This window comes from Furipterus horrens, unplaced genomic scaffold (assembly GCF_987537825.1).
Source record: "Furipterus horrens unplaced genomic scaffold, mFurHor1.1.pri manual_scaffold_13, whole genome shotgun sequence".
Classification (NCBI taxonomy): domain Eukaryota; kingdom Metazoa; phylum Chordata; class Mammalia; order Chiroptera; family Furipteridae; genus Furipterus; species Furipterus horrens.
Window position 1 is genome coordinate 19,898,941 of NW_028327183.1, and position 27,618 is coordinate 19,926,558.

Here is a 27,618-nt window from a genome sequence, read left to right on the forward strand (position 1 = left end):
CAACACAAAAGGCAGCCAGGGTTTGAACATCTGCATCCCTCTCTGTAACAATCTACTGAGACCAGATGTGTTCTGCTTTTTAATTCAAATTCCATTCTGCTACTGATGTTCGAGGCCTGGGCAATCAAGTTATTAACATATCAAAGGAATATCTCTTATGAGAAAAGGGGGCTCTTTCCCAGGCCCTGGAAACTGGCTTTTTGAAAAATTCCTAAAATAGAAAAGAAGGCCACTCTTTAAAAGGCACAACTAGAAATTGAAACTGTGGGGAAATCTACTGCAATAACCCCTTGCTGGTGAGAAATGCTGGAAATGGCTCAGGAGTCGACAAGTCATGACTATGTAAAAATAAAAACAATAGTAGCTCTACAACAATTATTAAAAAAAAAATCGCACTCCTGAGCCCTCTACTGGAGAAAAGTCCAACACCCAAATTTGGACAACCCAGAGTTTAAAAAGAAGTTGATGGGCATCTTCTGCAATCCACAGGTCTCCAACCACTATTATCTTCCCAAGAATAATCATTTTAATAATACTTTTAGAATAGACTAGGAAGGGAGGCAAATCAAAAGGACCTGGGACCAAACATTATTTTCACATGGGGAAGGCTTTACATGCTCAAGAACATGCCCTCACTCCAAAGGGGTGGCTTTATTCAGATGGGAGCTCTTTCAGAATGGGATAGACAAGCCCTTCTCCTGTTTTCAGCAGCAGCAACAGTCTGAGCAACTTCTTGTAGTTAGCCCAGTGCTCCTGATATAATAGGAGATTCAAGTAAAGAGCTTTAACATATCACCCACTCGTCTTTTCCTAGTGAAAGGGAAAAGGAATGGTCTTCAAAGCATTGGCTTATATGAAACCACTCCTGAGATCCTAGGCTGGCTAGCTAAAAAAAGAAGTCTTCCCTACTGCTCAAATAACTGGCTCTCACAGTCCAATAAACTTAATGCACTCGGCATTAGGATCATTGTCTATAGCTCATCAGCTACCTCCATCACAGGGCATGCCAATATCCTGGCACTGCACGACTGGAACATAACTGTGGCTGCCACAAAGTAAACCAGATGTGCTCTATTACACACTTCTGTGGGGATGAAACCAAGTTACTAAAAGGTTGTCAGTCCACAAGGTCAAAAACAGATCAAATCCTGAGCAAGATATAGCGACCTCTTGTGTTCAACTGAAGACTTCTGCATCCACACAGCATCCAAGCAGTACCCAATGGTAAGTCCCTTAGTGACATAGGCATTCCCAAACCAAATAGCACATGTGACAACTCAGGCAGGGGCTAGAAAATAGTTGATACACAATCATACCCTAAATGACTGCTGGAAAGATACACTCTGTGGTCCATCAGACAGTCTGACTGAAAGTACAGATTCTCAAAAAAGATTCATGAAGGCTTTTAACCCAAGAAAGGGGTAATGTAGACATAGTACCAGTCACTTACTCTTTTGGTGAACACAGCAAATGCACAATCTGTAGTGTTTCAGTGATCTGAAGTCTTAAAATCATACCAATCAAAAGGAACCATGTTCCCAAAAGTTCTAGGCCAAGACAATAAGCAGGGATCTTGGTCAAGGCTGTTAGGTGCTAGCAAACAACATTTAACATTAACCAGCAGCATGCCTTTTAAGTTTTAAGGCCAGGGTCACTCCCATTTATAGATCTGGACAGTCTTCTCTGTTAAGGTAGCCAAGTAGCTGCTATGGTTCATCTCAAATGGGCAGACGTCCAAGACAGGCCGCTCAGTCGGCAGATCCTGCAGCAAGGAGCCACTGCCAGCATCCCACAGCTAAAGAACACAAGCAAAGATAAAAGGTAAAGTCACTCAATTCAGCCGGGGAACTTGCTTCCTTTCTCATCAACTTTGAAAGAGACGCAGAGTACTTCCTGGGGAGCAAAGCCCTAACCCTCACAGGTGGCATAAAATCAGCACACCTGACATGATCCAGGTATGTCCTCACCTACTGTAATCAGCCATTAGTTTACCTGTCGGTGAATCTTAAGACCAAGCCAAGCTAGCATTCATACCTTCAATATGTACTGGGCAGTCTTTTAGGGAAAGAAGGGACAATATGACAAAGTCCCTGTCCCTGGCCTCATGGAACCTATCTTCTATTTTTTAATTAATTAATTTTAAAAATATTTTATTGTTTATGCTATTTGGAACCTATCTTCTAACTAGTGCTTTCTTTTCTTTTAAAAACTTTTTATTATGAACAAAAAATTAAAGTATTAAAAAGTAGAATAGTATGAGTGACCCATTAACCAGCTGATGAAGCTTTTACTACACCTGCTTTAAAGATTGTTTTTTCTTTGCTAATTTCATGTCATTTTATCTTTATATACTTAAGTAAGGTTTGGATTAAGGTTCAAGGACATCTCATAAAAGGTACCCTGTGCTTCATATTGCCTTACATCAAGAGGCAAATTATTTCCGGTAAGCCCACTTACTGTGATGCTAAAGCTGATCTACATGTTCTGGTGGTAACAGGCTGACTCCCTCCATTATGAAATTCCCCACCAACTCTTCATCTAGAATTCAGAGAGCTGATGCATGAACTATTATTTTATACAGGATTTCAGTAGTGTCCTTTTTTTTTTAAGGTTCAAAATATGGCCCATGCAACACTTTAGCTTATGTAAAAAGAATGAGGTGAATCTACAGATATTGAAATGGAGAGATATCCAAGATAGGAAGTTAAATGAGAAAAGAGCAAACAACAGAGCACTGCGAGAAGTGTGACTCGTGTAAAAAATAAACTAAGCAAACATACATTCATACACATATGCAGATGTGTAATTATGAAGAACTTTGGCTTTTTGCTTTACACATTTCTGTATAAAAAAATAATAGGCTCACCAGGGCAGAATTTGAAGCTTCATCCCCAGTACACACCAGGATGCTGCCATTCTTGTCTGGGTTTTGGAAAATAGCACTTTTGGTCAGTAGTTTACAAGTGCGTCCCCCAAGGAATGTCTGTACAGGATGGCAGGAGCACACTGGCTCTCCAGCTTCATCCAGCTTGTAGGACATCTCCATCAGCACACTTCGTACCGTGTTGTGATTTTTATCTACGAGACAGAGAAAAAAGGGTTGCTCCATGGAGATGGTCCAAAGAAATTAACCAAGTACCTCAGACACTTAAACCGAGTAGAAAAGCCACAATTTAGTAAACCATCAAAAGAGCTACAAAGCAAATATAATAACAAGAACAAAATAATACAGCACAAATGAAATTCAGTACCCTAGCCTAGAATGAAGCAAGTTATCTACATTAGGTTTTGCCTATGAGAGAAAAAATTTGAGAACAAGCTATTGTTTTTAGTACAATCACTGTAAACTGCCAGACCTCTGCTTGGATTTTACCTTCTTAACAATGTGACTACAATTTTTTTCCTTCCCCCCAGGGAGGACTCCATTAGCTCCAGTACCGTACGCTTTTATAAAGTTAAACTGTATTATAGAAGTGTAGAAATATATATACATACATATATATATATATATGTATGTATATATATATCTGTGGTTCTACTGGAAGGCAAACAAAAACCAAAGAACAAAATGGAACTCCCAAATTTTCTACATGTCACACATAGCACATCAGTCTTGGAGACAGTGGACCTATGAGATGAGTAAGAGCTGAGAGGGTCAGAAGACTCTGCTGAAGCAACTTCTCAGCTCAAACAAAATTTTAAACGATTACATTTACCCACAGCAGCAGAAGTATGGCACTTTAATGACTAGCTCTGACTAAACATCTACCTAACCATCAGTAAAGCTCATCAATATAGACTCATACCTTTCAGGCTAGAAAGAACCTATGAATTTAAGCATAGTTGGTTGTCAGGGGCTCCACACTGATTCTGGAGGCAATGAGAAGTTCAACTAGCTAAGCCCACACAAACACAGTTGTCCATTTACTCTCCACTAAACTCTGTTGGCCCCAAATAAGAAGGAACAGCTAATGCCCTAGTCTGGGCTCTACATGGCTGTCGTCATCATCTGGGCCTTTCTCAAGTGAAATGAGGGGCAGGTAGAATACTAAAAAAGATCTGAGGGTGGCTCAGTGGCCTTAAAAGCAGGCCTCCTCATTCCATTGCTGTTAAATTTGTAGGGGCTCCTACAGTGGGTGATTACTTCCAGGGAATACCTGGCAGAACCTGTCCTAGTTCACACAAGTGAGGTGCAGGAAGGCAGGCTCTCTGCAGAAACTTGGGGCCATCACCCTTGATGCAGCAGTAAGAGCTGTTAGTCTGAGGGGCTTACCAGTACTACTGAAGGATAGGGACAACCCTCTTTCCCTCTCCTGTACAAATGTGCTCCCAAACAAATCACAAGCGGTCCCATGAGGGCATCCCAACACTCACCAGGCCTGTAGGTCACAAGACAGTGTCGGGTGCTGCTCTCTGTTTGAAAGTCTATGCAGCCCCCTGGATCCACGGGAAGCACATGAGGCCGATGAGAAGAGCCCGTTTTTAGCTCCCAGAAGGAAGCATCTTCCAAGGTTCCAGCCAACACTCCACCATATGGAAATACAGCCGAGGCAGCTCTGGGTATGTATGACAGGGACACCAGTGGGCACCTGAGGGGAAAGAGAGGAAACCATGCCTCACATTCTAATATTTGTATTATTCCAGACCCTACTACCAGTAGCCCTCCCTTGCGCACATTTCTACCTCCGTTAAGAGGTTAAAAGCCTTCTGTAAGTCAGTATCCTCTGACATATTATAAAAACTGCCAACCCACTCCGTAGAAATAAAAAGACGTACATATAATATTCTACATCTAATTTCAGAAGAGACACAACATCGCCTAAAAGCAATGGAAAAAAATGGACTAAGAAATTAAACAGTACAAGATCAATTACAAGAAAGCTTGATTAGTATGAGCTTCTAGAAATGGAGTTAGCCACATACATAAGAAACATCAGAAAAGAAACATAGCTTACACATCTAAATAAAGCTTCCAAGCTGTAATTGAGATCCCCCTTAAATAAAATATATCCCAAAGCTACTAATTTTAATTCATAAACAGATTGCTTCTTTAGAAATTTTCTACATTTCTTTCTACCAGCATATGACCAAGACTATGCCAAGAATTCTCTCAGAAATATTAGCTCACAAACTATGTTCCTACGAACTTGTTTCTGCTCAAGTTGCCAAAGTGATCACTTTACCGGCCTTCTTTCTTTTTAAAATTTTTTATAAAAGATTTTATTTATTTATTTTTAGAGAAAGGGGGAAGGAGGGAGAAAGAAGAGGGAGAGAAACATCTATGTGCCAGAGAAACATTGACTGGTTGCCTCTTACATGCTCCCAACTGGGGACCTGGCTCACAACCCAGGCAAGTGCCCTGACTGGGAATTGAACCAGTGACCTTTGGGTTCACAGGTCAGTGATCAATCCACTGAGACAAACCAGGCAGGGCTTATTTATTTATTTTTAGAGAGCGGAAGGGAGGGACAAAGGGAGGGAGAGAAACATTGATGTGTAAGAGAGAAAATGATAAGTTGCCTCTCACATGCCCCCAACTGGGGTCCTAGCCTGCAACCCAGGGATGTGCCCTGACTGGGAATCAAACCAGTCACCTATTGGTTTGTGGGACAATGCCCAATCCACTGAGCCATGCCAGTCAGGACTTCTTTTTCAATTTTTATTTATTAATATTTTCAAGAGTGAGAGGAAGGGAAGGGATTTTGTTGTTACACTTATTTACACATTCATTGGTTGATTCCTCTATGTGCCCTGACCTGAGATTAAACGTGCAACCTTGGTGTATTGGGACAATGCTGTAGCCAGCTGAGCTACACCCTGCCAGGACTTCCAGCCTTATTTCATTTCCCTGTCACAATGCAGCTAACCAAAGAAAACTAAAATTAAAACAGATAATACATACAAATATAATTTTCTTGCTATTTGCTGTATATTTTATTGTCTGCTCTAGGTGGGTCCCTCTACATCAATGGCAGTGATTTTATTTGCCTGGAGTTCACATTTGTGTAAGTTTACATCAATCACCTGTAGGCCCACAGACCACATCACTGAAATGAAATGAAATGAAATGAAAACCCCAAATTGTTGGGACTAGATTTCAGTCAGTAATTATTACTTTAGTGATATCTTTATATTTAGAGCCTACTGCCCTGCTTTTAATGTATATTCATACTGCAAATGGAAACTCTCTTATGACACTTCCCCTTATGACCCAGGTCACAAACCCCACGCTCCTTGTGAGACCATTATGCTGTCAGGAGAGCATTATGCCCAAAAGGTACTCAGTACATTCTGAAGAGCCACAGTGGTGCTAGTGGCCACTCACCCTCACAAACCTCCCAACTCTGTAACATGGCATCCTTAGACCAAGTTGGTTTAGCCGTGGATTAGGGGAAGTTTTAAATCACTTTTTATTGGGTTATCTTTTACTGTTCTCTTCCTGTTAGACATGTGGCTATAAAGTAACTGTGTGCTAACCATATTTTACAGACAAGGATGACAACAGGCCAAAATTACATAGCCCATACCAAGTGGACCTGAGCGCTGAACGTAGATCGACTTCCTTTCGCTATGTTGGGTGATGAGTTAAGTCTCTGTAGCTGATTTATACATAATGCAGCTTTCTAGCATGTAAAATATCATGAACACAGACTCTAAGGATCTTACTGATTCTTAAGTGAGAATTAATCTCTGGATTCAGAGATCTGTCCTCCATGAGGAATTCTGATCAACTGTGAAATACTCTTGGAGAGAGGATTAAAATAGTAAGTGTCTTGAGAGAAAGATGCTACCCCCTGGAAAAAAGTGAATGGATCCCTACCTGGCTTTCTGAGGTACTAATTCCTGGACATAACAATTCGTGTTTCGAAGGTCATACACCAGAATCGAGCCATTGACCAGCCCAGCATAGATGTAATTGTTTTCATCAAGACACCAGCAGCAGCTCCAGACAGCACGTCCGGCATTGTAAGTCTGGACCACCGTATTTGTCTCCAGGCTGGGAAGTTATAAGAGACTTTTACAACTATGCATTAAGAAAATCAAATATATTAATAAAGATACAAAAATTATAATTTTAATGCTCATCATTTACGAATACACCCATACAGCCAAACTATTTGGAATCCCAATTTCCTCTAAGGACTTCCCAGGTAACTCCTTTTATTTAAAACTATTTGGGGGGGGGGGCAGGGGGTTGGAGGGACACGGGGTTGAGGGAACATGGGTTTTCCTCTTGAGCTGTAAGGAAATAAGAGTAAGTAAAAGGGACATAGACACAGTACATTCCCACTGTACTTCCATTATATTCTCCATGGTTATTTTATTAAATAGGTGATCCTATTGCATGTTGAAAATATAAGAAAAATAAAAATAAATTATAATCCAACCACCCAGAGGTAGTCATTAATAACACTTTAGTACTTAATCCTCCCACCCATTTTTAACACTAGAAAAAAAAAAAAATCACAACATATACATATATATGAAACATTAACGATACATTAAGCTTAAATATTCTTCAAAAGTCAAAAAACCTGTAAGTGTGCTATCACTATGTCCATCAGATTTAGCTGCAGAAATTAAAATAGGAAGTCAACTATCAGACACTTAATCAGTACTACTTCCAATGAGAGAAGGCATCATGGTACCCAAGGAGAGTGAGCTCCCAGTAAGCACTTCTATTAGGCAGAATAATCCAGGGAATAAACAAGGAATAAGCAGTCCTAGGCTGGTATAGTGACTCCATATTGTCACTTTATCATCTTTAGGGTGTTACTCTTAGCTGCATGGCTTAAGATGTATTTTATAAACTTTTAAAAAACTTTTTATTTTTATTGATTTAACGGAGAGAGACAGACAGACATCAGTTTGCTGTTCCACCTATTCATGCATTCACTGGTTGACTCCTGTATGTGCCCTGATCAGGGATCAAACCCGTAATCCTGGCGCATCAAGATAACACTCCAATCAACTAGGCCACCTGGCCAGGGCTTAACATGTATTCTGTAAGATATATAATTTTAAAGAAATAGGATACTACACATGCTGTTTGGTGACCAGATCTCAGATGACAATGTCTTAGACAAAAACAAAAACAACAACAAAAAAACACACACACAAACACCAAAAGAAACCCTAAGCTAAAGTAATCAGAACACAAATATTAATTTCCATGCTATTCAATACTGAACAGCCCAGGTTCCATCTTCCTCCCCAAAGCACTCACCTGGTCAGTTTAATAGTGTTGTCTAGGGAAGCAGAGAGAAGTAAGCCATTGGACTGACTGCTGAAAGCCAGTCCGCGGATCTGTTTGCTATGCATGGGAATGTACTGACTGCTTTTCATGTTGGCAGTACTCAACATCTTAACACCAAAACCTGCCAAAGATACGAGTGAGAGAGATGCATCACTGATGGTCAACTTAGGACAAACTGTCTTTCTGAGTAGCTCCTTTGTCCACCTTTCTTGACATGATAAAAAGTTCTGAGGAAAAAGTCAAACAAAAAAAAATTAAAATTTCCTGGGGTTATAACTTATTATAAAAAGTATATTCCATTTCAAATATCAATCAACAGGTAAGTGATAAACCACTGTATATACACACAATGGAATACTATCCAGCAATAACAAGAAATAAACTAATATACATAATACTAATGAATCTCAAAAAAAGAAAAACACCCCCAAAACAACTGAATGACACCAGACCTCTCCCCAACAAAATAATACTATTTATGACTCTATGTAAAATTGTAGAATATGTAATCTAATTTATAGTGACAGAAAGTCGATCAGTTGTTGCCTGAGGATAAGAAGAGAAATGGACAGGAGGAAGATGGATTATAAGAGGGCATGAGAAAACTTCCGGAGTGATAAATGTTCATTATCTTGATTGTGGTGATGGTTTCAGGGGTGTATACATATATCATAATTCATCAAATGACATACTTAAGTATGTACAGTTTATTGTATATCAATTATATTTTAATAAAGCTGCTGAAAGAGATCCTATTCCACCTGAAACACACTCAAAAGGCAGAAGAGATAGTAATCACTAAAGAAAGGACATGAGTGTTCAAGCAAAGGAAACTAAAGAAAAAAGAAAAGCATACACAAATGGGACATCAAACTAACAAGTTTTTGCACAAAAAAGGAAACCATCAACAAACAACATACTGCATGGGAGAATATAGTCACCAATGATGCATTTGATAAGGAGTTAAGACCCAAAATTTATAAAGAACTCATACAACTCAACATCAAAAAAACAATCCAATTTAAAACTGGGCAGAGGCTCAGTTGGTTGGAGAACTGTCCTGTACACTGAAAGGTTGTAGGTTCAATTCTCAGGGCACATACCTATGTTGCTGGTTCAATCCCCGGTTGGGGCACAAACAGGAGGCAACCAATCAATGTTTCTCTCCCCCACCCTCACAAAAGCAATGAAAAATATGTCTTCAGGTGAGGGTAAAGGAAAAAAGAGCAGACGACCTGAATGGACACTCCAAAGAGAACAAAAGATGGCTAACAGACATATGAAAGGACGCTCAATGTCACTAATAATAAAGGAGAAATGCAAATTAAAACCACAATGAGATATCACCTCACACCTGTCAGAGTGGCAATCAAAAAATCAACAACAAGAGTGTTGGTAAGGATGTAGAGAAAAGTAAACCCTAGTGTACTGTTGGTGGGAATGCAGATTGGTGCAGCCACTGTGGAAAGCAGTATGAAAAAAATTAAAAATGGAACTGCTTTATGACCCAGCAATTTTTTGGGTATATAGCCAAAGAAATCCAAAACACTAACTTGAAAGAATATGTGCACCCCTATGTTCATTGCAACGTTATTTACAATAGCAGAGACATGGAAGCAACGCAAAAGCCCACCAGACAAGTGGATAAAAAAGTTGTGGTACATAGTTTAGAAGTATTTGATGGAACTTTTAAGTAGGGAGACAGAAAATATCAGGCTAAAGCAAAGGGACCTGAGAGATGGCAAAAATCACATGCTGAAAACAGGAGAAAGAAACATCTACAACATTCAAGAATGATTTGGGCATGTAACATTTGGTTTTCAACAGTAAGACAATGTAAAATTAAGCTTAAAAGCACAAAAGATGAGAAAATTAGTATACTATCAATAAAATAATGCATGTATTCCAAAATTCTTTTATTTGGAATTTGTCAATTTGAACATTCCTGAAAATAAGTATTAAATCCCCACCCCACCCCTACCCCGTCCCAATCTTCACCTGAGGATGTTTATTGATTTCAGAGAGGGAAAAGGAAAGGGTGAGGGAGGGAGAGGAACACCGACTGGGTGCCTCCCATTCACACCTTGACCAGGGATCCAACCTGAAAACATTTTGCTCCACAGGATTACACTGCACCCAACTTCACCACCTGGCCAGGGATTAAATCTTTTTTTAAATTTGAATTAGCCCCTCAGGTAGTGTATTTCAAATATTTCTAATCTAAAATGAATCTTTAACTTCAGCGGGACATATAGAAGCACATAGTCCTTCTTGGACTATACCATTCACAGGTAATTCCAAGTACCTCATCTTCTCTTATTTGATCATGGATTTTCAGTATTTCTGACCCACTGTTGAATAAATTTACAAAATGAAGTCAACAGACAGTAAAGACATCTTTGCAGTACCCCAAAATATCTGCATAAACAGGAAACTAACGAAGAAAAGGTAATTTGGCTCTGACCGGTGTAGCTCAGTTGGTTGGGTGTCCTGCAAAGTGAAAGTTTGCCAGTTCAATCCCTGGTCAGGGCACATGAGAGGCAATTGATCAATGTTTCTCTCTTTCTCCATCCCTTGTCCTCTCTCTAAAAATAGTTGAATAAAATATTTTTTAAAAAAGAAAAAAGGTGATTAGTGAATCCTGGATTCCCCCAAAAGAGAGAAGAGAAATAACTGGAGTCCAATAATAAACATTAAAGTTGAGGCTCTAGACTGTTCACCTGGAAGGAAGGTGGCCTGAGGAGAAGGTTGTGACATCACCAGGCAGCTCAGAGCATCAGAGTATGTCATAATTCGGCAGTTTCCATTCTGAGACACTGTGAAGATCCTCTGGAAACAATACCTGTGTTGAGGCGAGCTGCTTTGGGAATATACTTTGGACCCCTTGGGATAGCATAACAGCTGATCCTCATGTTGCAGAATAAGTTTTTGCAAGTCCTAAAATGAAAAAGATTTTGTAAATTTAAGTTTTTTCGTTTATTCTCCTCATGCAAAATTCCTTGATCTAATACAAGAAGGTTTCTTATCCATTATATGAAAATATTAACACAAATCCTAGAGAACTGCTGAAGTTTTTGTAGTATTACAAAAACAAGCAAATGAAATAAAGAGAGCACAGAATCATAAACAGTAGGGTTAAACGTTTTTGTTGAAAATCCTCATTTTACTGGTAAATTCAGAAAGGTGAAATAAACTTAAGTTTTGAATTATTTCGTTTAATTTTTTAAAATTCAGAATGCAGTAGAATTCATCATAAAGCATATAAGCTTTGGACAAATGCCCTAATCAGAATTAAGAGGTGGTCATGTTTACTTGCTGAAAAATTTGATAAATCCTATTTGTATCTGAGATGAACCTTAGTAATATTTAGATTACTTTTCACTTCCTATCCCAAAAGTTCTTTGGATTTCAAAGGGCAAACTTACCCGGACACGAACATGAAGCTTAGTGCATTCCTCACTGAGGACCTGAAGTTGGAGTCGGCACTGTGCCGTTTCTAATTCGGCCTTCTTCCTTAGTATCTGCTCCTGTAGTAAGACACTAGGTGGGAAACCCAGCAATAAGCAGAGATTAGGAAGATTACAGAACACTTCCAAACAAGATGCCATAGCAAGTTCATGCTATAATATACACACTTCACTCTAAGTCACGCCAGTAAATAAAATATAAGAAAAATATCCCTAAAGTCCAGAAACAATACAGAAATGTAGCATGCAGGGGCTGAATTCACGAGCATACTAGGTTTTGGTGTTAAAGGAGACAATGAGTTTGGTTCCTTAAGCAGTAAGGATTAAAAATGCAAACTGAGGGATGAGAGCCAAGCTCACTGCTTGAGGTAGGGCCAAAATATAAAAGAGTAAAATTACATGTTAAATAACTAAGGTTATCTCTTGAATGAAAAGAAAATAACAAGCTACCAGGTGTTCATCAGAAACTCAAATAACGCTACAAAAAAAGAGGTTAAAGTTAGAGAGAGAGAGAAAGCAGGGTGTGTGCAAGGGGCCACTGCCCAGACCGCCCAGCTGGACGTGGGCAGGGAAGTGCTAAATGTCACTTAGAAATTAGCGAAAATCTTTACTTAGAAGATAGGTAGAGAGCCCATGGACCTCGGTAAAAGAACACCTCGCTTAAGCCCTATACAGGCTTCCTATAGGTAGCCTTTGGGTTTCTGAGAAACATCTGCTTGGATTGTCCATTATTGTGCCCTTCCTACTTTTTAGGTCAGCCATCTGTTTCCTTAAATCCACTGATGCCAGATTAAGAGACTTCCGGCCAAGACAGAGGCACAGGTAAACATGTTTTACCTCCGTGCAGAACTACAGCAAAAATTAGAAATCGAGCTGTACGGAAGTCTGACAACCAAGGATTTAAAGAAGCTACATTAATCCGGACAGGTGCTTTTTCTACAATAGGCCAGGCTACTAGGATCAGGAGTCAAAGCAGCTCTACCTAATACAAAGAAACAAACACAGGGAGGCTGCCAAATTGAGGAGACAAAGAAATATGGCCCAAATGAAAGAACAGAACAGAACTCCAGGAAAAGAACTAAATGAAATGGAGATAAGTAACCTATCAGCTGCAGAGTTCAAAACACTGGTTATCAGGATGCTCCAAGAAATAATTGGGTACTGCAACAGCATAAAAAGACCCAGACAGAAATGAAGGTTGCATTACGTGAAATAAAGAAAAATCTACAGGGAACCAACAGTAAAGGGGAGGAAGCCAGGATTCAAATAAACAATTTGGAACATTAGAAAAAAATTCAATCAAAACAGCAAGAAGAAAAAAAATTTTTTTTTTTAAATGAGAATAGAACAAGGAGCTTCTGTGATATCTCCAAACATATCAATATCCAAATTATAGGAATGCCAGAAGAAAAGGAAGAGGAAGAAATTGAAAATTTACTTGAAAAACTAATGAAAAAAAAACTTCCCTAATTAGGCTAAAGAAAAAGACATACAAGTCCAGGAAGCACAGAGTCCCAAACAAGCTAGACCCAAAGAGGACCACACCAAGACATGTCATAATTAAAATGCCAAAGGTTCAAGATAAAGAGACAATCTTAAAAGCAGCAAGAGAAAAGCAGAGAGTTATCTACAAAAGAGTTCCCATAAGACTATCAGCTGATTTTTCAAAAAATTCTTTGCAGGCTAGAAGGGACTGGTAAGAAGTATTCAAAGTGATGAAAAGCAAGGACCTACAACCCAGATTACTCTATCCAGCAAAGCTATCATTTAGAATTTAAGGACAGATAAAGTACTTCCCAGACAAGGTAAAACTAAAGGAGTTCATCACCAAGCCCTTATATAAAGTGTTAAAGGGACTTATTTAAGAAAAAGAAGATCAAAACTATGAACATTAAAAATGGCAACAAATTCTCAACTACCAACAACTGAATCTAAAAAACAAACTAAGCAAACCATCCCAACAGGAACAAAATCACAGATATGGAGATCATTTAGAGGGTTACCAGCTGAGGGGGAAGGGGAAGAATGCGGGAAAAGGAGCAGGGATTAAGGAACATAATTGGTAGTTACAAAATAGATAGCAGGGATGTTAAGAACAGTATATAGGTAATGGAGAAGCCAAAGAACTTATATGTATGACCCATGGACATGAACTAAGAGAGAAAATTACAGGTGGAAATCAGAGTACTGGGCAGCAGGGAGCAGAGGGGGAAAACTGGAATAACTAATAGCAAAATCAATAAAATAGATTTAAAAAAACAGAGAGGAAGCATATAACAGGAAAATGCTAAGAAAAGAATGACCAATTAGTATTTAAAAAACATGAATAAGCATAAAGAGAAACAATGCATAACGAAAGGGTATATTGAGAATAAAAATCATGAATTTGCATGTACCTAAAGACAATTTAAAAATATGAAAATGGAAAAGAAAAAAAGAAAGAAAAAGGTTTCCACTTCAATGAGACAGAATAGAAAAAAAGAGATGAAAATTGGAAAGAAAGGAATAAAACTGTCCTATTTATCCCATGAAAAATTCAAGAGAACCTAAAAACTATTAGAGTTCACCAAGGTGCTAAAATCAAGATCAAGAAAATTAGATCAATCACATTTCCCATACACCATATAACTGATTAGAAAATTAAAGTACACTTGTAAAAGACACAAGAAAACTGTAATTGGAAGGATATTATATTTTTTTAAATTTTTTATTACTGTTTTTCAATTATAGTTGTCCAAAAGGATATTATAGAATGTTCATGGCTGGAAAGATTCAAAATTCTGAAGATGGCATTTCTCAAGTTACTCTAAAAACTTAAGCAATTTCAATAAAAATCTCAAAGGGTTTTTCATGGAACTTAGCAAACTAATTTTAAAATTAATATGGAAGTGCAATGTACCAAGAACAGCAAAGTCAATTTTAAAGAACAAGACAGGAGGACATACTTAAAAGCTACAAAAAATTGTAACTTGGAGTACCAGAGTAAGAATAAACCACCAGACCACGGAACAAAAGAGTAGTCCATTCATACATAGAAACTTAATTTAGAATAGAGGTAGTGAAAATTTATACAGAAAGAATATGCTATTTAATAATTATTCTGTCACAAGTCGTTGTCGTCGTCGTCGGCAGCTGTCCGTCTCGAGAGACGATGGCGTAGCTTCCTGAGAGTCTATCTGCACCACCGAGAATGGCTGTGCAGTCCGATTCGGGAGTGACAATCCCTGCCGCACTTGGTACAGGTGAAGGCAGATGGCTGTTGTTGCTGCTGTTGACGCTGCTTCCGCCTCGATCTTTTCTGGGCCGCCTCCTCGTTGCGCGCAGCCTCTGCGCGTGACGTACCTTGCCTGACCGCGAGCCTCCAGGCTAGGCGGTCGTCTGCTTGAACTTCCCATGTGTTGAGATTGATGGAGCATTGTGTCATGTCCTTTTTGCAGATGTCTTTGAACCGCAGTTTTGGGCGCCCTGTCATCCTCTGGCCTTCTGCTAGCTTGCCGTAGAGGAGGTCTTTGGGAATACGGCCTGCATCCATTCTTTTGACATGGCCGAGCCACCTGAGGCGTCTCTCACTAAGAACTGCATGCAAACTGCTCATGTTGGCTCGCTTCAGCACCTCGGTGTTGGGGACCTTATCCTGCAAGGCGACATGCAGGACGCGTCGCAGGCACCTCATGTGGAAGCTGTTGAGTTTCCTTTCGTGCCTTGCGTAGGTGGTCCACGTCGCGCTGCCATAGAGGAGAGTGCTGAGTACGCAGGCTTGGTAGATGCACAGTCTGGTTTTCTCAGTGAGGCTGGAATTGTTCCACACTCGCCGGTTCAGTTTGGCCATAACTGTGGCTGCCCTGGCGATTCTCCGGTTGACCTCCAAGTCGACTGACAGAGAGCTCGAGATGGTGGACCCGAGATAAGTGAAATCGTTGACAACCTCCAGGGTGTATCCGTCGATGGTGATGCATGGGGGAGTCCCCGTGCCTTAAGCCATAACGTTCGTCTTCGTCAGGCTGATGGCTAGTCCGAACTCCTTGCATGCGTGGGAAAGGCAAGTGACTAGCTGTTGGAGTCCCTCTTCGGAGTGTGATGTCAAGGCTGCGTCGTCGGCGAAGAGCATCTCACGGATGAGCACCTCTTTGACTTTGGTCTTGGCTCGTAGACGGGCCAGGTTGTAGAGCTTGCCATCGGATCTGGTGTGAATGAAGACACCCTCGCTGCAGTCCTTAAAGGCGTATTGGAGGAGCATGGAGAAGAAGATTCCGAACAGCGTAGGCGCGAGGACGCAGCCCTGCTTTACTCCGCTGCTGACTGGGAAGGCCTCAGAGGTTGCGCCGTTGTAGGACACCGTGCTGGGCATGTTGTCGTGAAAGGACATGACCACAGCAAGCAGATGTGGTGGACAGCCAATCTTCCGTAGCAAGCTGAAGAGTCCGCTTCGACTGACCAGATCAAACGCCTTCGTGAGGTCAATAAAGGCGAGGTACAGTGGTTTATGCTGCTCGTGACACTTCTCCTGCAGCTGGCGTAGGGAGAAGATCATGTCCACTGTTGATCGGCCAGCTCTGAAGCCACACTGGGACTCTGGGTGGACGCGGGAAGCAAGGGTCTGCAGGCGGGCAAGAGCGACCCGGGCGAATACTTTGCCGACGACGCTGAGGAGAGAGATGCCCCAGTAGTTGTTGCAGTCTCTGCGGTCTCCTTTGTTCTTGTACATGGTGATAATGTTGGCGTCTCTCATATCCTGGGGGATGTAACCCTCCTTCCAGCAGAGACAGAGTAGATGGTGGAGCGGCTGTAGCGGGACTGGTTTCCCGCTCTTTAGGATTTCTGGAGGGATTCCGTCGCTTCCTGGTGCTTTCCCGCAAGTGAGGCGGTCGATGGCTTTGCCGAGCTCTGCCGCAGTAGGTGGGGTGTCTAGCTCCTCCATGACTGGTAGGTCTGGGATGGCGTTAAGAGCAGTGTCTGTTACGGTGTTCCTCGTCGCGTACAGCTCGAGGTAGTGCTCGGTCCACCGCCGCATTTGCTGTTCCTGGTCAGTGATGACCTCACCTGTCTTGGACTTAAGGGGGGCGATCTTGGAGGGGATTGGGCCTGTTGCCTTCTTGATACCCTCATACATTCCTCATGCGTTGCCTATATCGGCGGCTTCCTGGATGCTTCTGCACAGGTTTAGCCAATAGGTGTTGGCACAGTGGCGGGCGGTCTTCTGGACTTTGTTCCTGGCAGCCCGTAGAGCTTGAAGTGTACTGGGAGTGGGCGTGGCCTTGTAAGCCAGTAGGGCCTTCCTCTTAGCCTCGATCACGGGTTCCATTTCTTCCCAGTGAGCCTCGTACCAGTCAGCGTTCTTCTGCTCTTTCTTCCCGTAAGCAATAATGGCGGAGTTGTATATGGCGTCGCGGAGACGTGACCAATTGGATTCGATAATGTCGTCTGCCGCCATTCCCTCGCCGAGTGCATCTTCCATCCTGTTGATGAATTGCTGGGTCTTAACTGGGTTGCTGGCACAACTGGTGTTGATGCGTGGGCGACCCTTCATCTTGGAGTGGTGCAACCTCTTCGGCATAATGCGCACCTTGCTTACCACGAGGGCATGGTCCGTGTCGCAGTCTGCACTGTGGTAGCTGCGGGTGAGGAGGGTGCTGCCAATATCCGTTCTTCTGGTGATGACGAGGTCAAGCTGGTGCCAGTGGCGGGAGCGGGGGTGCCTCCATGACACCTGGTGGATCTCTTTGCACTTGAAGAATGTGTTTGTCACGCACAGGCCGTGGTGACACGAAAGCTCAAGCAGTCGCTGACCATTCTCATTGATCTTTCCTCTCCCAAAGTTTCCGAGGCAGGTGGGCCAGGCCATGTGGTCGGCTCCTACTCTTGCGTTGAAGTCTCCAAGGAGATAAAGAGCGTTACTTCTGGGGATCTTGGATAACGCTTCGTCCAGTGGATGGTAGAACTGTTCTTTCTCTTCGGTGGTGGCGCAGAGGGTTGGGGCGTACGCGCTAAGAATGCTGACTGGGCCGAAAGTTGTTGACAATCGGAGGGTAAGTAATCTCTCTGTGCCTCCTGTGGGTGGCTCTATGGAGTTAACAAGCGTGTTCTTCACAGCGAACCCAACACCGTGCTGTCTTGGTTGGTCCGGAGACTTCCCTTGCCAGTAGAAGGTGTAGTTGGTTTCTCTGATAGTTCCGTTGTCGGCCAACCGGGTCTCCTGTAGAGCCGCAATGTCGATGTTTAGTCGTGCCAGTTCCCTGTCGATGACGGCGGTTTTCCTGGCATCATTGATCCACGGAAGGTCTCCAGTAAGTCCGGGACACATGGTCCTGATGTTCCAGCTAGCGAGGCGAAGAGCTGGAGGCTTCTTTCTTGTTTTTTGCTTGGAATTGCCTGGTGCGAGTGGGCCACAAAACACTCGCACCAGGCAATTCCAAGCAAAAAACAAGCAATTTCTGTCACAAGTGGTTATCTAAAAACCAGATTATAGATTAAAGACCTGTATAAAAACTAAAACTTTTAAAGACGTTGAGAAGAAATTATGTTTTTATAACCTTGAAGCAGTGGAGACTAAAAAGCACAAGAGACTGATAAATAATTGCATTAAAATTAAAAACTCGTGTTCAATAAAAGATTTCATAAATAAGTTAGGGACAAGCCACACTCTAGGGGAGGATTCTTTGCGATATACAAAACAAAAAATTAGTATAAGGAAAACATGAAAATCTATAAGTCAGTAAGAAATAATGTTTTGCTCAACAGGAATGAACAAAAGATATGAACAAATTCACAGAGTACGCTCAACCTCATTAGCAATTGAGAAACTGCAAGTTAAGTAAATACTACCAAACCCCATGACACTGGCAAACTTAAGTCTGATAATTTAACGTAGGTAGGCAAGGGTACAAAAAAATAAAAAAACTATTGCTGGTGGAAGTACACATTGAGAACAGCTTCTCAGAAGAACAATTTGACCATATCTAGTAAAGGTGAAATTACATGTCCATTTCTAGACCTAAAGAAACTCTTGCCAATTCCTCTACACATGACTTTTATTAACAAAGACTGGAAACCACCTTAACTGTCCACCAGCACAAAATACATGTAAGTAAATTCTAATCAAAGAACTAGAATACATATAGAAATTGAAATAAATAAACTAGAGCTACATGTATCAACTAGGATATTGTCCCAACATAATACAAAGCCAAAAAAAAAAAAAAAAAAAAAAAATCAAGCTACCGAAGAAAAATTATAATCCAGTAACATCTGCATAAAATATAAAACATCTTAAATCATACTATATACATATCCTCTGGGTAAAGGGATGAAATTAAGGAGAATTTAGTTCATAAGTAAACTTCTATTGTATCTATAATACACCTGCATTTTAAATGCTACAAATAAGTGTTTGTTGGAGCAAATGAGGAAAAACAAAGAAAATTAAAACTGTAATTCCACTCCCCAGTGACTATCGTATTTTTTCCTAGTCCACAAAAATATAATCACACTAATAATATGCTTTCACATGACAACATATGTGTACTTCAACAGCAATTCTAATGAATGTGCAGTAGTCCATCACACAGATATGCCAGTTTACTCAACCAATTAATTCTCCTTAGATTAACAATGCTAAATAGACTCATTAAGTAAATCTTTCCACACATTCTTAACTGTTTTTAGAATGCCTGAAGTAGAATTATTTTAAAAATCTGTTATTTTTATTCATCTTTCTTAAATGTCTGAATAGCTCAATTTATTTTTATTGTTGACACTATTGCAGGTATCTCCATTTCCCCCCTTAACCCTCCCTCTGCCAGCCCCCGCTCCCTCTTCCCTCTGGCACCACTGACTGCACTGTTTTCTGTGTCCACAGGTTATACATATACATTCTTTGGCTAAACCCTTAACCTTCTTTCATCCAGTCCCCGCTGCAACTCCTCACAGCTCTCAGTTTGTTCCATGTAGCCATGCCTGTTTTCTACCTTGATCCTCAGTTTAGTTAGTTCATTAGATTTCATATATAAGTGAAACCATATGGTACTTGTCTTGCTCTGACTGGTTTATTTCACTTAGCATAATAATCTCTAGGTCCATCCAGGCTTGCACAAAAGGTAAGATTTCCTCATTTTTTACAGCCACATAGTATTCCACTGTGTAAATGTACCACCAGTTTGCCCAGACGGTGGCTCAGTTGGTTGGAGAGGTCATCCCATAGACCAGTGGCTCTCAACCTTCCTAATGCCGTGGCCCTTTAATACAGTACATGTTGTGGTGACCCCCAACCATAAAATTATTTTCGTTGCTACTTCATAACTGTAATTTTGTTACTATTATGAATCGTAATGTAAATATCTGATATGCAGGATGTATTTTCATTGTTACAAACTGAACATAATTAAAGCATAGTGATTAATCACAAAAACAATATGTAATTATATATGTGTTTTCTGGTGGTCTTAGGTGACCCCTGTGAAAGGGTTGTTCAACCCCCAAAGGGGTCACGACCCACAGGTTGAGAACTGCTGCCATAGACAGAAAGGCTGACAGTTCGATTCTCGGTCAGAGCACATAGCCAGGTTGCAAGTTTGATCTCCGGTTGGGGAGCATACATGAAGGCAACCAATTAACATTTCTCTCTGCCTTCCCCTCTAAAAAGCAATGAAAAAAATGTCTTCTGGTGAGGATAAAAAAGAATTTTTTAATGTACTCTGTATATTACAAGAATAGAAGCTTTATTTAAACTGGGAAACTAAAATTGAAAACCAATGTACTGACTTGTGTAACTGAGAAATCCATTGGTGTTTATCTTCAGGCATAACTGAAATCACAATTATTTGTTACCTCCAGTCCTCATTTTTAATGCTGTAAGGGCAGTAAACAATGCAGAGCTCTTTCAGATGATGATCAGGTATGTATTACAAATCACAATGAGACAGACTGGCAACGATTCCAGGTCACAGCCCAAGTAAAGCTTCAGAACCACAGTAAGAGTGACTCATATATCTTTTATCAGATGTGCCTACAAAGAACCAAAAGGGAACATTCCAGCCGGGCAGACTCTTCTACCTACCTTTTCATGCGCTCATGTTCAGTAGTGTCCAAAGCTCTCAGGGTTCGGGCATAAAGGACAATAATGTCACTGTGCTTGGCTTTCTTGTTGCACTAAAGAGCCCAACAGGAAACAATTAGTAGGGTTCTAGGAATCCTCCTGACTTAACATGACTGTGTACATGCACAGTCCCTACCTAGAGTCCTTACCTGGGGACATTTTCGTGCCTGTCCTTTGAGCCACTTAGAAATGCACCTAAACCCAAAGAGGTGCCCACAGCGTAATGCAGAAAGCCGGTGATCCCCAGCATTTGTCCACCTTTCTAAACATATTGTGCAAGTGTCCCCTTCTTCTTCCTCATCTGTAGAAGCTGAAGGTAGAAGAGAGCTGGACTTCTGAGGTGACTGCTGGACGGAAACCAGAATACATTCAAATTAGAAAATGCAAAATCAGTCTTGAAGAGGATGCACAACTATCAAGTTAACAAAACCACACAAAAATAATACAAACTCAATTGAAAACACTGTAGGAAAACTACAACACCTATGAATCACTTGTCATTCTCTATAGAATGCAATCTAGTCAAGCCACAAAAATTTTACTACCCTTTGATCTTATAATACTCTTGAGTTTTTTCATTCAAATAAAAAGCTATCTTTATAAATATATATATAAATATATGTGTGTGTGTGTATATATATATACGACGATATATATATATAAACAAAAACTAGCAGTTACCCAGAAAAACAGCAATGGGGTACAGTAGGTTTGCTATTGACCCAAAATTAGATTCAAAATCAACTAAAGTAGCTATAAAATACTCGGCCCATGTGTGTGTGTGTGTGTCGGCAGCCGTCAGTCTCGAGAGATGATGGTGTAGCTTCTTAAGAGTCTATCTGCACCACCGAGAATGGCTGTGCAGTCCGACTCGGGAATGACACGGTATCTGTCCCCTCCCGTGTTGAATCGACATCTTGCGATGACGCTGGAGTGTCCTCTCCAGTGAAGCTGAAGCTACAGAGCCTGGGCAGGGTGATATGGAGGGTCTGCTGTTGCCCATGCAGCAGACCCCCCCTCTCTTCGCAGCTGAAGGGTCCAAGGGAAAGACGGAGTCAATACAGCTTGGCTTCAGGTGCGCCGCAGGAGTTGCCAGTGTTGACTACAACGTCAAACCGCCTTAGGGACTCCGGCTCCGGATTTTCTGTCGGGGTTTACTCCCTTAGCCTTTCCCCTGAAGAGGTATGCCGCAAGGCAGCGGAGGTTTTTTGGAGTCAGAGTTTTCCTTCTCTGATGTGCCCTGACTGGAAGATCGAACCAGCGACACTTAGCTCGCAGGCCGACGCTCAATCCACTGAGCCAAACCAGCCAGGGCTATGTGAATCAAAGAAAAATACCAGAAAAACAAAGAAAGAATATAAACAGGTTACAAAAAAAGTACAAACGGTCAATAATTGTGCACTTATAATTGAAGGAATACAAGCTAAAGACACAATTTTTTCATCTATCAGGTATAAGTTGATATCTGATGACACCATGCACTGCTGAGGGTGAAGGAGAGCTGGGCATGCTCACATGCTGCCGCTGCGTGTAGAGTGGCACAAACTTTCCAGAGGGCAATTTGGCATTATCTGTCAAAACTAAAATACAAATCTTTCCTTCACAGCAATCTCTCTGCTAGGAATATATACCATAAATAAAAGCACGAAATTTGCCAATATATTTGTACAAGGATGCAGCATGACTCGTATTAGGAAGAAAAAGGGAACAACCATAGTTTACATGACAAGGGAAAGGTTAAAATTATATTTATATGATAAAACATTATTATTAAGCTACTAATAAAAATGAGATTTAACTTTATGTATTCGTAATAGCAAGCTCTCCAAAATGTAGTAAGTCAGGAAGAAAAGGAGCAAAAAACAAGGTATACTGTTAATCCCATTTGTGTAAATTTAAAACAGGTCATTATGCACATAAATTTGCACATACATATTTAGGATTTCTAGAGGGAAGAAATAAAAACAGGGAGACCACAGAAACATGCAAAAGGTAAATCAATGATGTTTTGGAATTGGCAGAGTCCACAATTCAATGTAAATAACACTCACATTAAGGATTTCAATGTGTTTTTAAAAAAATAAAAATTGTTTTTCACATAGCAGTCACATTCTGCCTGAGAGTTCATAAACTACATTCATATCTATTTTAACTGATACTTAACCTTGTTAGTTAGGCAGGACAAGTTATCCTCACATCGCCAGGGTCTATTCCCCAACCTTTTTAAACCTAATGAAAGAGGTCATGCAAATGATTAACTTGGAATAGGATCTACTATTAGACCTTCTGCCTACAAAGCCTGACAAGTTTTCCACTGTAGCCTAGCCTTCTTTTTAAATGAAAATCCAAACATTTCATGTAAAAAGATGTTCATATTACCTGCTCGGGGAGGGTCTCTCTTCCACCAATACATGTAACTTCTTGCTCTCCTGAAATACCACCTGGTTGCTCTGCCGACATACCACCTGGTTGCTCTGCTATGTTGTTTCCAGAAATGGCAGGAAATGTAACAACAGAAGAAGACATAAGTCATAAGGTGTCAGAGGCTAGCAGGAGAGGCTGACTCATTCGTCATTTCTTATTGTAGTGCTAACTGTAAAAGGGATGACAATTTATTTTTTCACTGATTTTAGGTACTTTCAAACATACTTAAAAGTAGATAGAACAGTATAACTAACCCATACCCATCACCACATTTCAAAAATAGTATTTTGCCAACCTTGTTCCATCCTAGTCCCATTCCCATTATTTTCTTTTGGAATACTTAATAACAAACCCTAAAATATCATTTCACTTACAAAAACTTTTGCAACACTAACTGATAAGAATTTTTACATAAACATTATTATTATATCTCATAAAATTAACAATAATCCTTTAACACCATCTAATACACCCAGGTATCTAGTTCATATTCAAAATTTCCCAATTGTGTTAGTTACTCTTTACAGTGGATTTAATCGATTCAGGATCTAAACAAAGTCTCCACAATGACCCTGACTGTTATGTCTCTTAAGTATTTTTCCTTCTATAACAATTTTCCATTACTCATTTTTATTCCTTGTCATTAATTTATTGAGGGGAATTCGGTCATTTGTCTTACAAAAGTCCTACATCCTGAACTTGGCTGTTTGCTTCCCCATGGTATCATTTACTTATTTGCCCTATCATCTACATTACCTATAAATTGACAGATCTAGAGGCTTCAGTAGATTCTTTTTTGAGGAAGAGGAGGGGCAACAAGGTACTTATTAGGTTATATACTTCTGATTGTAGCACAACAGAAGGCTCATATTGGGCTTAGGTGGTGTCAGTCCAACCCTTAACTTACCAGAGTCTTCATCAACTTTTACAACTTCCATTAATGGTCAAGGAGGTGATTTTTAATTTTTAGTCACTTTTCTTTTAGAGGCTCAAGTTTTTATGCAATTTTCTTGTATTGCTTCTAGATTTTGAAGTACTCCTTACTACTGGGTTTTTTCACTTAGGAACTTTCCTAGTACCAAAATGATTTCATTTGTTATACTAGGTCTCAGATCCTGGTTTATAGTGTAAGAAATGAATCTAATTTCATTGTTTTACAGTTAGCTGTCAAGTTTTAGTTTTTTATTTATTAACTTGGGGGGTGGGGTGGGAGTGGGGAGAGAGGCAGAAAAGAAACACTTATTTGTTGTTCCACTTATTTATGCATTTATTGGTTGGTTCTTGTAGGTCCCCTGGCAGGGGACTGAACCTGTAACCTTGGCCTATTGGGGACAATGCTCTAGCCAACTGAGCCACCCAGTCAGGACCAGCTATCCAGTTTTAACAATACAAAGTTAAAAGTCTCTTGTCCCCACTGATTTGAGATTTTCCCTTTACAAAACTAGATTTTCATATACATTTAAATATTTTTCTAGATGTTTCAAATGTCCTACATTTTAGATTTGAGTAATTTTATCTTTGAGATCTTGTTTACCTTGTTTCTCTACTTCCTTACTGTAAACTGTGCAAACTTGGTTTCATATCTGGAGTCTTAAATAAATAAATTCAGGTTTTCTGTGTTTTGTTTTGTTTTTTTACAAGAGTACTGGCTAAATGGAGTGGATATTTCTGACTATAGCACATCAAGTCTAAAGATGGCAGCCTGGTCCCTCTATTAAAAATAATTCTACTAACTTTTCAACCTAATGACTTTGATGATCTCTGCATAGATACATTATTTCATTAGGAATCACAAAATGGTCCCCCCCCCCCCCCATCATTCCTGTCCTATTATTAGCTGGAATACTACTATTTAAAAAACTTTCTTGGGGCTGGGTGGGAGGGATAAAATAGGCAGAGCACAGAGAGTGTTTAGGGCAGTAAGAATGCACTGTATATTATAATGACGGTTGTCTAAGCCCATAAAATGTACAACACTAAGAATGAACCTAGCCCTGACCAGTGTAGCTCAGTTGGTGGGGGCATCATTCCAGGAAATGAAAGGTCACCGTCAGGGCACATGCCTAGGTTGCAGGTTTGGTCCCCAGTCCAGGCATGTACAAGAGGCAACCAATCAATGTTCTCTTTCATTCTCCCCCAACCCTCCAATCCATTCATTTCCCCGCTCTAAAAACAAATTTTTAAAATCTAAAAGAAAAAGGAAGAACCCTAAAGTAAACTATGGACTCTGGGTGATTACAGTGTGTAACAAATGCACCATTCTATTGACTGCTACTGATAATGGGGAGGCAGGGAATGCATGTGCAGAAACAGAGGGTACATGAGAAACCTCTGTACTTTCCTCTCAATTTTGCTGTGAACCGTTTTAAAAAGTCTTAAAAAAAAAAAAAGAAAATCCCTAAAACCTCCTCATCAACTATTTAGTTTTCCTGAATACACTTCATACAAGAATGGCAGGATAAATGCTTAATCCTTTATTTACAAGCTTTCAGAGTAATGAGTTAGGGTTCTAATAATTTATAATGATTGATAAATGAGGTTTTAAAAAAATACGTAATTATGAATTTATGGTTTTTCATAAACTTGATGTATTTCAACCAATTTCAATCCATAATCCAAGTGCACATTTTTCTTTTTGATGCTGAAACTGTCCCATCTTAGGTCACTAAGAGTCCTTTCTAGGTTGTCCCTGTGCCTACTGATGTAACTCTATGAGACTTAATGGTTTCCTTTCTTTCTAGCTGAATAAAATGCCCTAAGCTCATCTATTAAATTTCCTATTAAGGACCTAGAGAGCCATTTCTCCAAAAAGCCCTGGTTTCATTTAGGGGGAAAAACCCACAATCTGGGGTATCAGAGGGTTTTTAATGTAAGCAGGACATAGACTTTGAGGGTCTCTGCCTACCTACTGCTAAATAAAGTTCCACTTGCACAATACATAACATTATACCAGGACTTAAAAAAATGGAAGACTAGATGGGGTGCTGAATTTACCGAGCTTTTCTTAAAAACAAACAAAAAGAAACAACCTACTTCCTTCTCAGATGTCTAAGAAAATGAAAGGGAATGTAAAATGTCAATACAAAGTAAAGATTCACTGGGTCACAAATCACATTAAATTGCAACTCAGATGAAATCCCTCTATATAATCATGGCCAGTGAAAGGTGTACTATAAAGCATGAATCTATAACATTTGAGAGGCAAAGGGAAAGTATCAAAACACGTATTTAGTTTGTAGCCTTTTGGAGACTAAGTTTTCTACATGTCAGCATTGTGAACCTGAAGCTGGATTAAACACTCACCTTCTAAAATGACAACTCCAGGTTCCTCTGCTGGGACCACAGTCTCTTCATACTCGATGGACCTGTCACTGTCAGAATCGAGACTTGACACCTGCAAGTCTTCAGAGACAGGATTGCTGACCCCTGAATCATGAGAGGTGGCTGGCAAATGAGGCTGGCTCCTGCTCACTTGAAAGTAAGCATCCAATGCTGCTCTGGACCTATTTGTGGAGTAAGACAACAGTTATAGTACACGGAACCACCGTCACAAACATAACCCACAGTCATCTGAAGGTAAATCCTAGTCATTTCAGCCTATCTCCAGGCCATTAAAAATGTTGCCTTTGAACACTGATGCAGAAATAGCAGATTCAGGGAGATACTGGATGATCTGTATACTTTTTTCTACTTGATTACATTAGTGCACACTAGAGTTTTGGCTAAAAGCTAATTCTATTTTACTGGCCTTTGGCCATGTGTTAATTTCTTTTAAGGGACACGACTCAGCAATTTGTTAGTATTAGGGGATAGGAATGAGTGAGAGGGCAAGGAGAAAAAGGGTCCTGTAGGTCAAATATGGTCTCATGGGATTCTGCTGCTACAGCTAAGCAGATCAAGGTCTTTTGGGATACAGTATGAAGTCTGATTTCAGTCATCACTGTTTCACCTTTTACTTTTAAAAAAAGTCCTCGCCCAAAGATATATTTATTGATTTGAGAGGAAAAGAGAAAGAGAAACATCAATGTGAGAGGAAAACACTGATCAGTTGCCTCCCATATACAGCCTGACCAGGAATCGAACCTGCAACCCTTTGGCATGAGGGAGAACACTCCAACCAACTGAGCCACCTGGCCAGGGCCACCTCTTATTTTAAGACATTATTTTTCTTTTCAAGTTCTGCATCAGATTAAAGTTAAAAACAAAAAACTAAAGATGAGAATTAAGAACAGATTTAACACTCCAATTCATTCTGGCTGGCTGAGTTTTAACCATGATCACTACTATACCTCAATTTCTCTCATTTCCAAGGAAAAATAAACCATATTCCACATATAGCCTACAATTAATGATTCAATATTAAAAGCCAAAAAGTTATT

General features: G+C 40.2%; 1 protein-coding gene across 1 annotated transcript in view; it reads right to left on the reverse strand.

Annotated features, from left to right (window-relative positions):
* Positions 1-375: 375 nt before the first annotated feature.
* The window catches only part of RFWD3 (ring finger and WD repeat domain 3), a 40,084-nt gene continuing 12,841 nt past the window's right edge, over positions 376-27,618 (reverse strand). Inside the window, exons 3-13 of the mRNA XM_090260487.1 lie at positions 26,543-26,742; positions 23,195-23,265; positions 20,965-21,162; positions 20,777-20,868; positions 11,683-11,797; positions 10,978-11,194; positions 8,228-8,378; positions 6,821-6,997; positions 4,375-4,589; positions 2,867-3,078; positions 376-1,795 (exon numbers count right to left, since the gene is read on the reverse strand). Of these exons, the coding sequence (XP_090116613.1) occupies positions 1,652-1,795; positions 2,867-3,078; positions 4,375-4,589; positions 6,821-6,997; positions 8,228-8,378; positions 10,978-11,194; positions 11,683-11,797; positions 20,777-20,868; positions 20,965-21,162; positions 23,195-23,265; positions 26,543-26,742 (1,792 nt within the window). The 3' untranslated portion in view covers positions 376-1,651. The remainder of the gene's footprint in view (positions 1,796-2,866; positions 3,079-4,374; positions 4,590-6,820; positions 6,998-8,227; positions 8,379-10,977; positions 11,195-11,682; positions 11,798-20,776; positions 20,869-20,964; positions 21,163-23,194; positions 23,266-26,542; positions 26,743-27,618) is intronic.